Source organism: Microcebus murinus, chromosome 4 (genome assembly GCF_040939455.1).
Source record: "Microcebus murinus isolate Inina chromosome 4, M.murinus_Inina_mat1.0, whole genome shotgun sequence".
Taxonomy (NCBI): Eukaryota; Metazoa; Chordata; class Mammalia; order Primates; family Cheirogaleidae; genus Microcebus; species Microcebus murinus.
In genome coordinates this window covers 14,837,134-14,856,124 of record NC_134107.1, presented here as the reverse complement: position 1 = coordinate 14,856,124, position 18,991 = coordinate 14,837,134, and the positions used below count along the sequence as shown (strand labels likewise).

The 18,991-nt window shown below is 46.1% G+C and overlaps 1 protein-coding gene across 1 annotated transcript; it reads right to left on the bottom strand.

The window, feature by feature from the left end:
* Positions 1 to 712: 712 nt before the first annotated feature.
* On the bottom strand, positions 713 to 17,730 carry PRPF19 (pre-mRNA processing factor 19). The gene is made up of 16 exons (XM_012778342.2): positions 17,500 to 17,730; positions 15,001 to 15,150; positions 14,389 to 14,465; positions 13,682 to 13,823; positions 13,525 to 13,598; positions 13,347 to 13,409; positions 12,423 to 12,464; positions 12,223 to 12,297; positions 11,793 to 11,868; positions 11,521 to 11,630; positions 9,730 to 9,885; positions 9,417 to 9,486; positions 9,095 to 9,180; positions 8,611 to 8,781; positions 8,364 to 8,469; positions 713 to 1,264 (listed from the first exon to the last, which is right to left on the bottom strand). The coding sequence occupies exons 1-16, from the start codon at positions 17,516 to 17,518 to the stop codon at positions 1,167 to 1,169; spliced, it is 1,515 nt and encodes a 504-aa protein (XP_012633796.1). The 5' UTR covers positions 17,519 to 17,730; the 3' UTR covers positions 713 to 1,166.
* Between the last annotated feature and the right edge of the window lie 1,261 nt (positions 17,731 to 18,991).

Genomic DNA, 18,991 nt, shown 5'->3' with positions numbered 1-18,991 from the left:
AAGCAGGCTTCCAGCCCCAACAATCCCCTGGGATGGCCTCGTCAGGGTTCTATTGAACCCTGGGCCACTGTACTCCAGCTACACTGGCCTCCTTCCTGCTCCTCCAAATCTCGCTCATTCTAGCCTGAGTCTTCCTCTACCTGCAACACCCCCCACCTTTTAGGTCCCGTCATTCTAGATTCAGCTTTAATATCACCACCTGAGGCCTTTCCTGATCTCTCAAACTAAAGCAGCCACATGACCCTACAGCAATTTCCACGTGGCACATTTGTTACCTGATCTTTACTGTTCGCTGGCTATCTCCCTGGAAAAAGCTCTAACTCCACTTTTCCTCTGCCAGACTCAATGGCATCTTTTTGATTTAAGCCAGTTGGTGACAGGTTTTCTATGACCTACAACTAAAGAATCCTTACTGATATGCTCACACTTCCTCACCGGCAAGATCCAGCTAATCTTCCCTACACATCTCCCTCCCTCCCGAGCTTATGTGAGAAGCCAAGTCCCTAGAAATATAAGATCAAGGCCTGTAGGGACATGGAAGATTTCTTTTGACAAATGGTTTGTAGACTTGTTTTAATTTCTTCTGCACAATTAAAAAAAAAGATACCCATGCAAGGAAAGGAACGATGGGCTTCCTGGAAGGCAGTGTCCCACTGTGTGCCTCCCCCTTGACCTTCCCTGCTCGGGTATTCCAGGTACTGACAGACACAAGGAGGTGGTTACATTTATTGTTTTCTTTTTTTAATGAAACTAGATCACTGCTTACAAAACCCTGCATGAGCTCTCCTGCCCATCCCCTTCACAGTTCCCTTGGCTCAGCCTCTCCCCATCTCACAGGAACTGAAACAAGTGGGTGCTGAACAGCCACCACCACATTCATTGTCGACGCAACGAATGACAGGAGGGGAGAGGCCCTGGGCTCCAACCCTGGGCCTTCAGAGGATGAGTTCTTCCTCCCAAAGCCGTTCCCGTGGGGCCTGGTGGTGCACGGATGAGGGTAGTCCATGCCGCCATGGCTCTCAGGCGACCACCCAGACCAGAGTGAAATGATGTCAATGTCCCGCCCACAGAAGCACCCTGCCCTCCCATGATCTCCTCCCACCCCCCACCCCTAACGCTACCCCTCTATTAAGATGAGGCCCAGCTTCAGTGAGAAGGAGCAGGGTCTACAGGCTGTAGAACTTGAGGCTCCTGTCCATGCCTGTCGAAGCGATGAACTTGGCGTGGTGCCCGAAGGCCACCCCAGTGGTCAGGCCGCTATGCTCTGAGGAGAAAGACAAGAGGCAAGCATGAGAAGGCTTTTCCTTTTTAGTCTGAACGCTGACCCCTAATAACAAGCTCCCAACACAGCCCGTCCTCCCCCAGTCAGTACTTATCACACTGAGAGACTATACACTCTCAAGGGCAGGACTGCAGTCCGACCTGCTCACCATGCACCTCCAGTGCCTCCCTCAAGCCTGGCACAAAGCAGGCACTCCATTTTTCATTGGTGGATGAATGAATAAAGCAACGTCAGTCCTCCTTCTCACCTGAGCTTTTGGGCAACTGTGACTCAGTTCAGGAAAAACCTTAGTGTTCAGCTTGTTGATGTATGTTTAGCTCTAACTCCTTGCTTTTAACTGGAATAGTCCACTAGCTTGTTCTAGCTCATGAGGTTCCAACTCCAGGGCACTTGGCCCTAACACGGACAGAGCAGGGCTAGGCAACACATCTCACGGGACTCAGGAAATTCATGAACATCAGAACAAACTCCTTCTAGACTGAGGATCACACCTAGAATCAAGCAGCTCCTCACTAAGAAACCCAGAGTGTGCTTTCAGCCTGCCACCCTACCTCACTCAGCTCCAAATCAAATCACCAGGTCCAGTGCAGGGTTAAAGCCAGCAGGCCATACAGTCAGAACAGACACCTTTCAACAGACACACTGAGCGGGGCTCAGGAGAACATGGGGCATGGAAGAAATGTCTTGTATCCTGCCTACAACCTGCTAATGAGGATGAAAATTTCATCAACAAAGAGTACAGCAGCTCCCATTCATTTTTTTTTTTTTAATTTTTTTTTTTTGAGACAGAGTCTCACTTTGTTACCCAGGCTAGAGTGAGTGCTGTGGCATCAGCCTAGCTCACAGCAACCTCAAACTCCTGGGCTCAAGCAATCCTCCTGCCTCAGCCTCCCGAGTAGCTGGGACTACAGGCATGCGCCACCATGCCCGGCTAATTTTTTCTATATATATTAGTTAGCCAATTAATTTGTTTCTATTTATAGTAGAGACGGGGTCTTGCTCTTGCTCAGGCTGGTTTCGATCTCCTGACCTCGAGCAATCCACCTGCCTTGGCCTCCCAGAGTGCTAGGATTATAGGCGTGAGCCACAGCGCCCAGCCTCCTATTCATTCTTAAGTTAGCATCAGGTCCCCTGTTACCATGTATGCCACCTCCACATCACTAGGTGTCCCACTCTGCAAGACAGTGACAACATTCCCATTTTAAAGATGAAGAAACTAAAGCTCTGACAGGAAAGGTCATGCAGCTGGGGCCACACGACTGTAAGACCCACACAATATTGAATAACAACAATACCTACCACGTGCAAGACACTGTTCTAACCTACCTATATACAGATGGTCTCCAACTTAATGATGGTTCGACTAACAATATTTCCATCTTACGATGGGTTTGTCAGGACATTTGTTAGCCCTATCGTAAGTTGTGGAGCATCTTAAGTTGATGGTTCAACTTAAGATATTTTGATGTTATAATGGGTTTATGAGATATTAAGTGCATTAAAATGTATTTATCAGGATATAACCCCATCGTATATTTTCACACACACCCACTGAGTATATACTATGACCATTCCCATTTTTCTGAGACTCCACAGAGGTTGAGTAATGTTGGGGCTCAGAAAACAATACCCAAAGTACAGCACTTTGGCATGCTGACTGCTTTGAGTTCTAAAGGAGAACCAATGTCTCTCACCCCTCTTTCTTGTATCTGACAAAGGAACACAACTGTCCTGAATCCCTTTCCTGGGAGTTTCACCAACCAAAAATAACTAATTGGTATCACAAGGGAGGAGATTAGAGGTTGGACACCATGTCCAGTATTTGTCACAGACTATCATCTATTCTTCTGAGACAAATTTGTCTCTGAGACAAATTTTATTACCCGAGAGACTATTTAGTGCATTTCCTCCCCACAACTCCCATAACTTGTGTCCCCAACACCTCCTAGAAGCCCCAGGCCCCTATTCTTTTCTGTAGTTCAGGATGCTATACAGTCACGCACCACATAATGACATTTTGGTCAATGACGGACCGCATATACAACAGTGGACCCATAAGGTACAATGGAGCTGAAAATTCCTATCATCTTAAAATCACAACATCATAGTGCAATGCACTACTCACGTGTAATGATGATGTAAACAAACCTATGGTCATATAAAGGTGCAGGATACACAATTATGTACATACATAGTACTTGATAATAATGATGACTACATTATTGGTTTATGTACAGGCATACCTCAGAGATATTGCGGGTTCAGTTCTAGACCAACGCAATAAAGTAAATACGGTAATAAAGCAAATCTCAAATTTTTCTTATCAGCTCATATAAAGGTTATGTTTATACTATACTACAAGTCTACTAAGTATACAATAGCATTATGTATAAAAAAACAATGTATATACTTTAATTAAAAAAATACATTTTGTTAAAAATGCTAATAATCATCTGAGCCTTCAGCAACTCCATCGTTTTGCTGGTGCATGGTCTTGCCTGGATATTGATGGCTGCTAACTGAGCAGGATGGTGGTTGCTGAGGGCTAGGGTGGCTGTGCCAATTTCTTAAAATAAGGCAACAATGAAGTTTGCCACATTGATTGACTTCCTTTCATCAAAGATATCTGTCTAGTGTGCAATGGATGTTGTTTGATAGGATGTTTACCTACAGCAGAACTTTCAAAATTGAGGTCAATCCTCTCAAACATTGCTGCTGCTTTATCAACTGAGTTTATGTAACATTCTAAATTCTTTGTTGTCATTTCAACAATGCTCACAGCATCTTCACCAGGTGGGTTCCATCTCAAGAAAGCACTTTCTTTGCTCATCCCTAAGAAGCAACTCCCCTTTGCTAAAGTTTTCTTATAAGATTGCAGCAATTCAGTCACAACTTCAGACTCCACTTCTAACTCTTGCTATTTCTACCGCATCTACAGTTACTTTCTCTACTGAAGTCTTGAACCCCTCCAAACTCATCCAGGAGGGTTGGAATCAACTTCTTTCAAACTCTGGTTAAATGTTGATATTCTGGCCGGGCGCGGTGGCTCACGCCTGTAATCCTAGCTCTCTGGGAGGCCGAGGCGGGCGGACTGCTCAAGGTCAGGAGTTCGAAACCAGCCTGAGCAAGAGCGAGACCCTGTCTCTACTATAAATAGAAAGAAATTAATTGGCCAACTGATATATATAAAAAATTAGCCGAGCATGGTGGCGCATGCCTGTAGTCCCAGCTACTCGGGAGGCTGAGGCAGTAGGATTGCTTGAGCCCAGGAGTTTGAGGTTGCTGTGAGCTAGGCTGATGCCACAGCACTCACTCTACCCTGGGCAACAAAACGAGACTCTGTCTCAAAAAAAAAAAAAAAAAAAAAAAAAAAAATGTTGATATTCTGACCTCATCCTGAGTCAGGAATGTTTGTGTTTTTTCTTTGAGGCAGACTCTCACTCTGTTGCCCTGGCTAGAGTGCCGTGGCGTCAGTCTAGCTCACAGCAACCTCGAACTCCTGGGCTTAAGCGATCCCTCTGCCTCAGTCTCCTGAGTAGCTGGGACTACAGGTATGTGCCACCATGCCCGGCTTATTTTTTCTATATATTTTTAGTTGGCCAATTAATTTCTTTCTATTTTTAGTAGAGACAGCTCTTGCTCAGGCTGGTTTCAAACTCCCGACCTTGAGCAATCCTCCGGCCTCGGACCCCCAGAGTGCTAGGATTACAGGCATAAGCCACCATGCCTGGCCCAGGAATGTTTTTAATAACATCTAGGATGGTGAATCCTTCTCAGATGTTCAATTACTTTGCTCAGATCTATCAGAGGAATCACCATCTACAGCAGTTATAGCTTTACAAAATGTATTTCTAAATATTAGTAATAAGACTTTAAAGTTGAAATTATACCTTGATCCATGGACTGTAGACTGGATGTTGTGTTAGCAGGCATGAAAACAACATTTAATCTCTTTGTATATCTCCATCAGAGTTCCTGGGTGACTAGGTGCATTATCAATGAACAGTAATATTTTGAAAGGAATCTGTCTGAGCAGCTGGTCTCAACAGTGGGCTTAAAATATTCAGTAAACCAGGCTGTAAACAGGTCATCCAGACTTTGTTGTTCCATTTATAGAGCACAGGCAGAGTAGACTTAATTCTTAAGGGCTCCAGGATTTTTAGAATGGTAAACAAGATTTGACTTCAACTTAAAAGTTACCAGTAGCATTAGCCCCTAACAAGAGACTCAGCCTGTTCTGTGAAGTTTTAAAGCCAGGCATTGACTCCTCTTCTCCAGCTGTGAAAGTCCTATAGAAGCCTGTTTCCTACAGAAGCCTATTTAATCACCATTGAAAATCTGTTTAGTGTAGCCACCTTCATCAATGATCTTTGCTAGATCTTCTGAATAACTTGCTTCTACATCAACACTTGCTGCTTCACTCTGAACTTTCGAGTTATGGAAATGGCTTCTTTCCTTAGAGCTCATGAACCAGTCTCTGCTAGCTTCAAACTTTGTTTCTGCAGCTTCCTCACCTCTCTCAGCCTTCACAGAATAAAGGAGAGTTAGAGTCTTGCTCTGAATTAGGCTCTGGCCTAATAAGAGAATATTGTGGCTGGTCTGATCTATCCAGACCACTAAAACGTTCTCCCTATCAGTAATAAGGCTGTTTTGCTTTCTAATCATTCATGTGTTCACTGGAGTAGCACTTTTAATGTCCTTCAAGAATTTTTCCTTTGCATTCACAACTGGCTAACTGGCATAAGAAGTCTTTTGGCCTATCCTGGTTTTTGACATGCCTTTCTCACTAAGCAAGCTTAATCATCTTGGGTTTTTGATTTAAAGTGAGAGACGTGCAATTCCTCCTTTCACTTGAATACTCTGAGGCCATTGTAGGGTTATTAATTGGCCTAATTTCAACATTGTTGTGTCTCAGGGAATATGGAGGCCCAAGGAGAGGGAGAGAGATAAGGGAACAGCTAGTAGGGGAAAGAATCAGAACACACACATTTATCAGTTAAGTTCTCTGTCTTATATGGGCACCGTTTATGGCACCCCCAAAACAATTACAATAGTAACATCAAAGATCACTGATCATAGATCACTGCAATGGATATAATAATCAAGAAAAAGCTTGAAATATTGTGAGAATTACCAAAATGTGACACAGACACAAAGTGAGCATATGCTGTTGGAAAAATGGTGCTGATAAGACTTGCTCAACGCCAAGTTGCCACAAACCTTCAATATGTGAAAAACCCAATATCTTCAAAGTACAATAAAGAGGAACATAATAAAACAAGGTATGCCTGTATTTACTATACTATACTTTCTAAATCGTTACTTTAGAGTACACTCCTTCTACTACAAAAAAAGGTTGCCAAGCACAGTGGCTCACACCTCATACCTATAATCCTAGCACTCTAGGAGGCCAAGGCAGGAGGATCACTTGAGCTCAGGAGTTCGAGTAGGCTGAGCAAGAGCGAGACCCTGTCTCTACCAAAAACAGAAAAATTAGCTGGGCACGGTGGTACGGATATGTATTCCTAGCTACTCTGGAAGGTGAGGCAGGAGGATCACTTCAGCCCAGGAGTGTGGGGTTGCAGTGAGCTATGATGACACCACTGCACTCTAGCCAGGGCAAGAGAGTAAGATTCGTCACAAAAAAAACACAAAAAATTAACTGTAAAACAGGCAGCTCAGGTAGGGCCTCAGGAGAAGAGGATACTGTTATCAAAGGAGATGACAGCTCCATGGGTCATCTGAAGATATTCCAATAGGACAAGATGTGGAGGTGGAAGACAGTGATATTGATGATCCTGATCATGTGTAGGCCTAGGCTAATGTATGTATTTGCATTTTAGTTTTTAACAAAAAGTTTGAAAAGTAAAAAAATTTTTGAAAATAGAAAAAAGCTTATAGGATAAGGATATAAACAAACAAAATAATTTTGCACACCTGTACAATGTATTTGTATTTTAAGCTAAGTGTTATTATAAAAGAGTAAAAAACATCCCTGAAGTTTATGAAGTAAAAAAAATTATAGTAAGCTAACACTAATTTACTTAAGGATATTTTTATAAATTTAATGTAGCCCAAGTCTACAGCAGTGTACAATAATGTCCTAGGTCTTCACATTTGCTCACCACTCACTCACTGACTCACGTAGAGCAACTTCTAGCCCTGCAAGCTCCATTCATGGTAAATGCCCTATACAGGTGTGTCTTTTTTTTTTTAAAGACAGAGTCTTGCTCTCTTGCCCCAGCTAGAGTGCAGCAGCATCATCATAACTCACTACAGTCTCAGACTCCTGGACTTAAGCAATCCTCCTGTCTCAGCCTCCTAGGCTGGGACTATAGGTACATGACTCCATGCCCAGCTAAGTTTTCTATTTTTTGTAAAGACAGGGTCTCACTCTTGCTCAGGCTGGTCTTGAACTCCTGACTTTAAGCAATGCTGCGGCCTTGGCCTCCCAGAGTGCTAGGATTATAGGCATGAGCCACCATGCCTGGCCCCATTTATCTTTTATACAGTATCTTTACTGTATCTTTTCTATGTTTAGATACACAGATCATACCATTGTGTTACAGTTGCCTACAGTATTCAGTACAGTACCAGATTGTACAGGTTTGTGTAAGTATACTATGATGTTCACAAGACAAAACTGCCTAAAGATACATATCGCAGAACGTATCCCCATTGTTAAGTGGCGCATGACTGTATAAACCTCAATAATCTGACCTTTTTCAAGTCTCGCATTTTGTACATGCATATGCACATAATTAAAATGGCTTTTCTCCTCCCAATCTGTCTACTGTCAATTTCATAGACTCAATTATCTTTCAGAGGGCAGACAGATTGTTTTCCCTCCCCTACAGTAACTTGCCCAATGCCACACAGCCAGGAAATGGCAGAGCTAGAACAGGGATTTACACCATGCAGTCTAACTCTGAGTTCACTTCCTCAGCCACTGTGCCCTATTGCCTCAGGTGGTGTTAAAAGCTGCTGAGACAAATTCAAGCCCTGGAGATTCCTAACCCAGTGAGGCTTCCCTCTGTACCTGGGTACCCAGAGACCTCAGGGGCCCCGAGCCAGCCTCTACCTGTAAAGTGAAGAATCTCCGTCCACTGTTTGCAGATGTAGATCTGGACATCTGTGCCCCCAAGGGCCAGGTAGGTACCGCTCTGGTCAAAGATCAGTGACTTCACCTATTAGAACCAGAAAGAGAGGTTACACAAGGGCAACAGAAACTATGGGGCAATTGGGGATTAACAGATGCAATTTAGATTAATTCAGTAAATAACAAATGAAGAGAAGCAACAAAGAGAGCTGGAGAGGAGGGGGCACACCTCAAAATTGTTATCCAGCTGCAATGTCTTAAAGTTCTTAAGCTTGCGCAGATCCCAGAGCTTGACAGAGGAGTCGTCAGCCGCTGTAGCCAGGTAGTAGCCATTCTCGGAGAAGGCAATGCTGGTGATGGGGCCTGAGTGGCCAGGGAAGTTGGCCACGTTGGTGCGCTCCTACAGTTGGGGGGTGGGTAGTAAAGTACATCACCCACTGACCATGAAAGGAAGAAAATGGGGCTCACCAAACACCTGAGAAGTCCTCCTGTCCTTCCAGGAAGAACAGCCAGCAGGAACAGCATGTGTAGATGGCCAGGCCCAGGACCCCCTAGATCACAGCCATCGCATCATACATGCAGAGTCACTGTCACTCCACCCTCGGGACACACCTAGGGCTAGGTGTCATAAGCACCTAATCAGCAACACATCTTCACAAAAGCATGTGCCCCCTCTGACCCTGGGCCTCAGGTGGAGGCCTTCCATGGCCTACCTTCAAGTCCCAGATCTTGATCTGAGAGTCCATGGTTCCCGTTCCAAAGATCAGTCCATCAGGGTGGAACTGTGCACAGGTGAGAGCTGTGGAGAAGGGGAGATGGACCTGTGGTCAGAGCTCACTGGGGAGACACTAAGAGCAGCAAAGGTAGGTTCCTTGTTCATCACATTACTCACTGCACCCAGCACAAAGCCTGGCACTAGCCAGGCATTGGTGGTAAATGTATATTTAGAAGAAAAAATTAGCAAAATGACTAAATAAAACAAAAGTAAATGATAAATAGCAAACAAAAGAGCCCAGCACCTCTGAGACAACTTACAGCAGCCAGAGGTCTCATCCGTCACCTTGGTGAGCACACGCCCTGTCTGGATGTCAGAGAAAGCCCAGTACTGAAAAGAAAAGAGACAATGGAGCCAGTGAGAAAGTGGGTCCCCAGGCTCTGGTGGCCCTTCAGGAAGGCAAACACCTTGGTTTGGCAAACCCTGGCAAAGCTAATGCCTCTCAGCAAAAAGAAAACTTTCTCCATTGAGACTCTGGGGAACCTGCTGGTAAGATGGTTCCCACCCCCACCCCCCAGGATCTTTAAACTTGGGAACCAACAGGCCTCTTCAGGGCCCTGACTAGGACCGCACCTGGTCATCAGAAGAGCTCAGGAGATAGTCACCAGTGGCATGGAGGCTGAGGCCTGTCACAGCACTTTCATGTGCCCGAACAACCTGCACACAGGAGGCATTCGGGACCGACCAAATCCTGATAGTAGCATCTGGGGAGGCAGAAAACACCAGGTCCTAAAAGGAAAGCAAAGAGGCAGCACATCAGAGACAGAAAAGAGAGATGGACGACAACAATCTTACAAAAGGGAACTGGGGATGGCCACTGCTACAGACAACTGCTTCTCCTTTCAACCCTGCCCTTCCTGGAATCACCAATCCACCAATGATCCTGAGAGCCAAAGGCAAATGCTATTCAAATGATAACTCCAACAGCATCAGGACTTGCCATCTAGTGGTAAGAAGGACAACTGCAACAGAAAGCAACTTCCCAACCCATTTCCAGGACCAAAGGAGAAATGTGGCTAGTACGATTGAGGAAGTGTATTTTTTTTTTTTTTTTGAGACAAGAGTCTCACTTTGTTGCCTGGGCTAGAGTGAGTGCCATGGCATCAGCCTAGCTCACAGCAACCTCAAACTCCTGGGCTCAAGCGATCCTCCTGCCTCAGCCTCCCGAGTAGCTGGGACTACAGGCATGCGCCACCATGCCCGGCTAATTTTTTCTATATATATTAGTTGGCCAATTAATTTCTTTCTATTTACAGTAAGAACGGGGTCTTGCTCTTGCTCAGGCTGGTTTCGAATTCCTGACCTCAAGCAATCAGCTCGCCTCGGCCTCCCAGAGTGCTAGGATTACAGACATAAGCCACAGCGCCTGGCCGAGGAAGTGTATTTTCTTTTATTTAACTGAAATTGAAATAGCCACACATATTTAATGGCTACTGTATCAGAAGCCACAGGTCTGAACAAGACTGGGACTGAAAGGGGCAAATTAATTATGTGAGATCATATTTCAGTACATCCTATACTTATGAATTTCAGGGGCAAATTAATTTTCCAAAAGACTTAGAGCAGGTACACAACTTACAGTGTTACTAACCAATTATTTTGGTTAAGACATCAAATGCCATAAGGTAAAAATAACTATCACTTTTTATCAATGTGATTTCATAAGAGATATAACTATTAATACCAAGCAGGAGAATAGTGCTTTTAATTTGAATAAGTTTAGTTTTATAGAAAATTCACTATGTTATTCTTTTATTTCTCATTCACTAAGGTCCAAGCCAAGGGAGAAGGTTGACTGTCGGGGAAGCACTGATAAGACCCAAACTGTTATTGGTCTAAAACTCAAATCTTGTAAAATCATTATTCTGGTCTCATGAATTACCTTTACCCTATAAATCAGAGGTTCTCTTTATTGGTAAGCCACACCGCTTTCAATAGTCAATATCAAGTTTTTACCACTTCCATCCTTAAGAATCATGGGAAAGCAGACCCATTTGTCTTCCTCAGATACTTGTGAGTCACGATTATGTTGAGCTTTGTCTTCTGTAGTTTACATTATAAACACTGTTAAGGTGATTTTTTCTTTCCCTAATATATTTCAATGATATGCTTTGTTAAACCATCCATTTCCTTTCTCCCCCTGTCTGAAGACCCCTGCTTTGGGAGGTCCTCCACAGGGTAGAGGGCAATCCCCACGACTCCAAACAAAGGCCCTCTAAAGGGCCACTCTCAGGAGTCAGAGCTCCTTCTCAGCTCCACGTCACCAAAGAGACAGCTGGGGACTGGGAGATGGTTCAGGGACCATTGTTTCAGGAAATGGGGCTCAGGAAAGAGGGACCAAAAGTCGCTGGGAGAACCCCTTACCTGGGAAGGGTGAAAAACCACACTGGTGACCTTCTTGGTATGGCCTTTGAGGGTGGCCAGGATTTGCTCAGAACTCTTGTCAAAAACAACGACATTTTTATCCGCCCCACCTGGAGAGGACCCAAATGAGACCAAAAAGTGAGTCAGGCCTATCCAGGCACGTGTGTTGAAGAAGGGACTTTTGTTCCCAGGCCCATGAAGAGGCCAAGGAGCATGAACCTTTCTGACGTTCCTCCCCACTTTGGCCTGCTGGGCCAGGCCCACACTCTTACCAGTGAGGATCTTGTTGGTGTCGGAGGGACAGAGGTCCAGGGCGAGGATCCCGGGAATGCTGGCACTGTGCAAGCCCTTTGCAGAGAGAGCCACACCAAACTCTGTCACAGCCGGATCACAGCAGGCCACAGCTACACAACTCCCCCACTGCCATCCCCAGGCACCCATCCCCTGAGAGTAACAAGAGTTACTTCTACTCCTTATCCATCCCACTTGGCTTTCTGCCTGGCTGTGGTCACTCCCACCTGCATTACTGGGACCCAGAGCTCAGCAGGAAAGGAGCTCTAACTCAGCAGCCCAGGCACCAAACAGGGCCAGAGCTGTTTGTCTGGACAGCTTTCCACTCACTGTTCTCCATGCTGGCCGGTCTCACCCCAGAAACAGCAGGGGAGGGCCTGACTCCAAGTTAGTGGGGACCCAACCACTCACCACGTGGGATGCCACCTGCCGGTATTTGCTGAGCTCTTCTGGCTTCACCAACTCCTCAGGCACAGTCTTCCCCCTCTGATAAAATGAAAATGCCCCCCAAAGAAAGCAGCAATAAATACAAGATTCAGCCACCCCTCTTTCTCTTAAGGGGTCAACTGCATCCTACCAGGCCAGCATGTTGGCTCTAAAAGAGGACTCACCTTCTTACGCTCCGTGGTTAACACAGTGGCCTTGTCTTGAAGCTGGGGAGGAACAGGCACAATGTGAGACAAATTATCTTGCCAGGACAATGGCATATTGGATGCTAGTCACATCTGTGCTTTCACAAGCATCATCAAGAACTTGTTACCTGACAACTTCTACACTAAAGGCTTATATATATTATCTCTTTTACTTTCACCCCAACTTTACGAGGTGGGTGCTTTTACAGCTGAGGAAACAGCCTCAGAAAAGCCAAGTCACTTGCCCAAGGTCAAAGAGGTGATAAATAACAGAGAAAGGACCTGAACCAGGTCTGTAGCACTCCCACAGGTCTATGCCACCAAGACGAGAGCTCAGATGCACGATGACAATCTGAACTGCTTGGAAAGATACCACCAAGCCCCACAAATGAGGATTCCACGTATCAAACAGAGCACTGGACTTGGAATCAGGAGCCCAGCTCTGCCTCTTCTGAGGTGTGTCTTTCATCTGTAAAATGAAGATGATAAATTCCTATCCTGTCTCCCCCATAGGAAAAAATATAAGAAAACATATAAAAAAGTAGCTTAATATCTTAATAACAAAGCAGCTTAATAACTTCTTCGCTTAATAACAATACGAGCTAAATGTCACACTTATCAGTAATTAAATCTTCTAAATTCCCATAAACCTACACAGTAGGTACTATGATATTCTCAGTTTAGGAGCAAGGGAAATGAGACACAGAAGGGTTGGCTCAGTAAGCCAAGATCATAAAGCTGTGTCATCAAAATGCAAACCTAGGCAGTCTGGTCCCAGAGACCCTGCTCTGTACCATCATACTCTACTCCCAAATGTTGGGATTTTTAGTCACACTGGACTCAAGGCAGGTGGTGAAAAGTGAAGGCCCATCAGCATTCCCACCAAGTGACAGCAGGACTCACCTTCTGGATAATCTCGGGGGTCATTCCCACCAGCTCACCCAAATCCATTGGCTCGCCTGCACCCTGAAGAGAAGAAAGGTGAGGGTGAGAGGCATGGAGTGCCAAAGACACTCACGTAAAGAGAGCTCCATAGGCCACTGCACACAAACAGGCTCCCAAGCGGGGGAAGGACACTCACCACAACACTTGGCTGGGAGCTTGGCACAGCCTGGGGCACAATGAGACCAGCTTGTGGTTTCAGGGTAGCCAGAGCTGGGAGAAAAGATAATGTCAGAAATAGGATATCACAAAGCGGGACCAGCCCAGAGTTGGGGATAGCAGGGGTGAGGCAGCACCTTCTCGGGCAGCAGTAACTTCCTTGGTGAGACGTGCAATGACACGGCAGGCGGCATCATGCTGGTACAGAGCATGGGACAGCTCCTGGCGGGTTGTCTGCAGCTGCTGGCGCAGAGTGAAGCTGTGCAACATGACTGCATCCTGAGAGAGGGAAACATCACTGAGAGGTGGGGAGGGCAGGGAGCACCCAGTAGAGTTGGGCCTTGAGGAGAGGATGCTGCCTACCCCACAGCCTAGACCAGTATCAGTGACCCAAGTGAGATCCAAGTGACCCTGAATACGCTGGCAGACACTCCTGAGCTCCTACCCCAGATCAAATATGGGGCACATTGCACAGTAGGAACCAGCTCTTCCCCATTCCCATCTTCTCTAATTTACCAGCAAATCACAGATGTCACACAGTCACCTCTCTAAAAGGAAATGATAACCGTGCTGCTGCTGCTATTTATTGGTTGGCCTCATTATGTCAGCCACTTTGCCAGACAGTCCCATAAGAGGTAGTCATTCATTCATTATTTGTAGAGCACCTACTATGTACCAGATGCTGCTCTCAGTGCTGGGGATACATTGATGAATAAAACCAGTCCCTGACATCATAGTTTATACTCTAAATAATGCTCCATCCTTCCCACCCTCAAGTCCTAGTCTAGTGATGCATTCTCTTCAAGTGAGGAAGGCATTGACTGATTCTCTTCCAGGAACTCACCCATTCATCTTGCAAAGCTTTCAGAATGGCCGGGATACTAGTGGCTGAGGGAGGCTTGGGCCGGATTGGGTGAGCAACTGTCAAGAGAGGGAAAGCAGGATGAAGAACTATAAGCCAGAGGACTCTCCCCTACACCTCTTTTCCCTTTAGCCATCAACAGACCACTATTTCGGCCGGGCGAGGTGGCTCACGCCTGTAGTCCTAGCTCTCTGGGAGGCCGAGGCCGGAGGATTGCTCGAGTTCAGGAGTTCGAAACCAGCCTGAGCAAGAGCGAGACCCCGCCTCTACTATAAGTAGAAAGAAATTAATTGGCCAACTAAAAATATATACAAAAAATCAGCTGGGCATGGTGGCGCATGCCTGTAGTCCCAGCTACTCGGGAGGCTGAGGCAGGAGGATCACTTGAGCCCAGGAGTTTGAGGTTGCTGTGAGCTAGACCGACACCATGGCACTCACTCTAGCCTGGGCAAAAAATCAAGACTCTGTCTCAAAAAAAAAAAAAAAAAACAAACAAACAGACCACTATCTCCTTCTCCAATGCACTGGCACCACCTGCCATCTTCTCAGGCTTTGACCTAAGATGGCCCTAAACTAAGGTCAGCCGGTGGGCACCTTTGATGTCGATGAGCTGCTCCTCAGAGAGAGGCTGGTTGTTGATGGGGTCTGTACCATTCTCTGCAATGTACTTCTCAATGAGCCGCCGCTCGTAGACATGATTAGACACAGGGGACACACACGGGTGCTCTGGCACTTCATTAGAGACTGTAGAGAAAAGGCATGCAGTGAGCTTGGGGTGAAGGGAATCTTGGGTCTTAGGAAATCCTCAGTTGCTATTAGCCCCAACAAGACCAGGCATCCTCACACTCAAGTAACAGGAAGCAAGGCATACAACACCAGGCCAGTTTTGTACTGGACCCAGAATGTTTCCCAGTACATAATTAGCTCTCCACCAGTCTCCTGACAGTCAACAATAACTATTAACAACTAGTACGTGCCAGGGACCTAGAAAACAGCAGTCAATAATCCCTGCCCATTTCATTTTTGAACAAAGATGGTTGTGTACCCATTTTACTCCACAATACAAAGATACACAAGAACCCACTCCAATTCCTGACATCCACTTCAGGAATTCTCCTGGATGGATTATCAAAAAAATTATAAAGTCTGAGAATCAGTTCTTTTCCTATACTCTGACAAGACTAATCTGTGATCTCAGATATGGGGGTTTTACCCCACAGAGCAAGCAAGTAGTCGTTTAGCAGGGATACCAGCTGAGGTAGCATCAGATCCCATGTTGAGGGCTCAGTCCCACAAGACTTCCCCCCACTTCGGATGCCAATCTTGAGCCCCAGGTTGTTTTACCTGTGTTTCTGAGATGACTAACTATAAATCAGGGTTCCCATGACCATTAATTTGCTAGCGGCTCACAAAACTCAGGGAAACACTTACATTTGCCAATTTATTATAAAGAATATTACAAAGGATACAGATGAAGAGATGTATAGAATGAGATATGGGAGAAAGGGCGCAGAGCCTACAGGAACCAGTATATGGAAGCTCTCCAAATCCTGTCCTTCTAGGTTTTTATGAAGGTATCATTACAAAGGCATGACTGATTAAAACAGTGGCCAGTGGTGATCAACTTAACCCAGATGCTGGGGGGGTAGGATGAAAGTCTCAGCTCTCTAATCCTGCCTTGGTCTTTGGGGGTGACAACTCCCATCTTAAACTGAGACAGGACTGCCAGCCAACAGTCAACTCATTAGCATATAAAAAGATACTTATCATTTGGAAGATTCCAAGGAGCAATGTGACAAACACTAAGACAAGAAAAAACACTTATGTGGTACATTTGCATGGCACATTACTATGTGGTTTGCATGGCCCATTAATATGTGATTCCAATCATGTTACACACAGTAACATACCCTCACAACAACCCCCAACAGAGGTATCATTTGCACACTTGCCTCCAGAGACTATGCACCCCTTGAGGATAGGGATTACGGCTGGTCTGACTTCCAGTACTATGCAGATGCACAGCAGGCACTTGGTAAACATCTAATAAATGAGTGAACTAGAGAATGAGAGGAAGAATGGTGCTGAGGAATATAAAAAAGAGCTTTCTCAAGACTGAAAGGAAACGATGAATGTCGAAATACTTTGCAAATTGTAATTTCTTCAATGTGAGGCATTCCTTTTTCTGTTCATTTCCCTTCCTTCCTTCCCCTTTGGATTAATGGAGAGGTTCTGAGAAGAGAAGGAAGAGAATAGAAAAAGGGATGGGAAACTGGTAATCTGATGAAACGAGAAGGAAAAACACCTGCATGCCATAATAAAATACCAAAAGGAACGACAATAGAAAGCATGGAAAAAGCACAGATTCAGGGTCAAAGCTCCATATCACCTAGCTGCGTCACACAGCCCTGCCACTTACTAGCTGTGTATCCTTAGATTAGCCTCACTCCTCCCGAGTCCTCATCTGTAAAACCAGTATCTTTATTTCTCCTTTAGGGAATTCTTGTGAGGATAAAATGAGATCATAAACTTGGAAGCACGTCGTAAACAGTAAGAGCTTTATAAATGTGAGCTGTTTTTATTACTCATACAGTGTGAGACCGGGCGCCTGTCTCTGCCTCTAACTGGCTGTGTGACCTTCGCAAATCGCAAAAGCTCCGAGCGAGACGTCAGACAACACTCAGCGCAATGCTCTCCACTTTGCAGACGCGGAATTTGAGGCCCAGAGCTTCGAGCCAGTTCACAAAGCCAAACGGAGGCTGACCCTGGACAAGCCCTCGGGTTTCCTGCTTCCCACATCAGAGCTGTTTCCGCTGCACCAGCTCTGTTCAGAGTTGTTTCCACTCCGTAAAACGAGGCAGCTGGCCTCAGTAATCCCGGCGACAAAAACCTGAGGCACTATGTAAACTGCGGAGCACTGCGCAAATGCACCCCGCGCTGAGGAGAGGACCCTCGTGCTGACAGGCCGCCGCTCTGCCTCTGGGGCGCCCCATTCCCGCCTTCGCGCCGACCCGGGCGCCGCAACGGTCCGCACACACTCCCGTCCGCTCTCCGGCCTCCTGCGACCCGAGATCGGCCGTAGCCAACACTCACTGGAGCAGATCAGGGACATGGCGCCGTCGCCACGCTCCGAGGCGCCTCACACCGGGCTCCGGGACTAGCTTCTGAGCCTCCGCGAGCCACTTCCGGTCCCCCGGTGCAGCCAGGACGCTCCGCGGCGAGCTGGGAGCAGCCCCGCCGAGCGATGCTAGCGTAGCGCTTCACGTGGGAATGGGGCCGGTCGCGCGCCTCAGCCTTCAGCACCTAACGGAAACTGCCCTTTCCCAGAATGCAACCGGGCAGGAAAGGGCCCGCCACGGAACACTCGGCCACTTCCGGATTGACTCGGCTCCTTCCGTAAAGCGAGGTGGGCGGGGGAAGAGGAGAGCCAAAGCGACTTTAAAGCCGAAGCAATTTGGCAACGCTTATTTTGAGAACGGCGCGGCCCTGGGCCACGCGACCCTGGTCCTTTAAACTTTCTTTTATGTGCTCCAGAATGTCCTAATGAGCTTGTCAGAATGCAGATTCCTCGGGCCTGCCTTAGTCTTTTTGTGATTCGTAGGCAGGTGTTTTCTCGGGCCACCCTCTCAGAGACGCTGCCGTGTGGCCCAGTGAAGAAAGTACAGTGCAGATGGTAGGGAAAGTATTGGTAACACCCGCCAAGAAAGAAACTGTTCTGGCCCCGCCTCTACTGCCAGTCTGCTCTGTGATCTTGGACAAGTCATCCGCTTCGCCGCCCCTTCGTCTTTGTCAAGAGACAAAATTACGACAAATTTAAAGACCTTAATTTATTTTTCGTGCTTTTATTCGTGATTCTAGAATCAGGCAGCGCCCGTTCTATAAAATAGAACGAGTGTTTTGATGAGCTGGGCAGAGGAGGTTGGTTTTCTAGACAGAAAAGAGCTGAGAAAAGCGGAACAGAAAACAAAAAGCGGATTGGTCATTTCAGAGTTACTTCTCTTGAAAGGTTAAAGTGGAGTCAGTCTCATGCTGACTACAAGCGGCTTTTTGGGGATTTGGCTACTATATCTCTCCCCCCTCATTTTTGAGAAGGTCAGATAAAGATCTTGGTTCTGGCTTGGTGGCATGGAGCGTCAGGAGAAGTAACTCCATGTGGGCTTGGTCTGTAGTGCGGAAGCTCAGTCCAAATCAATGGCCTTTATAAATTTCATTTAATATCTTCTAGGTCCCTTCCAGCTCAGTGTATGATTCTTTGTGGATATCTATAAGATAAGACACTCAGGAATCATGCAGATAACATGTGGTGTGGTCTATAATATATCCAGACGAAAGAGCAGGATGGACAGCTGTGGTCAGTGAAGTACTTCTTTACTGAATGAGCTGGACTTTGACAGGTGGGCAATATTCAGATAGAGGATAAGGGGAATGAAGAGCATTCCAGGAAGAGAACCAGCATAAGTAAAGGCTTGGAGAGAAAAATAAAAGTTATAGGCACCAAGGGCAGGATGGTGTAGTAGCCAAGAGCATGGCTTCTGAAGTTAGACTGTGTGCTCAAAGCCCAGCTCGACCCAGATAGTTCACTGTA

What these genes read in the sequence shown, in the direction of transcription:
- PRPF19 (XM_012778342.2), bottom strand. An exon ending in AAGCTTTGCAAGATGAATGG is followed by an intron (nt 13,824 to 14,388) that starts GTGAGTTCCTGG and finishes TCCCTCTCTCAG; the next exon opens with GATGCAGTCATGTTGCACAG. An exon ending in TCAAGATCTGGGACTTGAAG is followed by an intron (nt 8,782 to 9,094) that starts GTAGGCCATGGA and finishes CCCCAACTGTAG; the next exon opens with GAGCGCACCAACGTGGCCAA.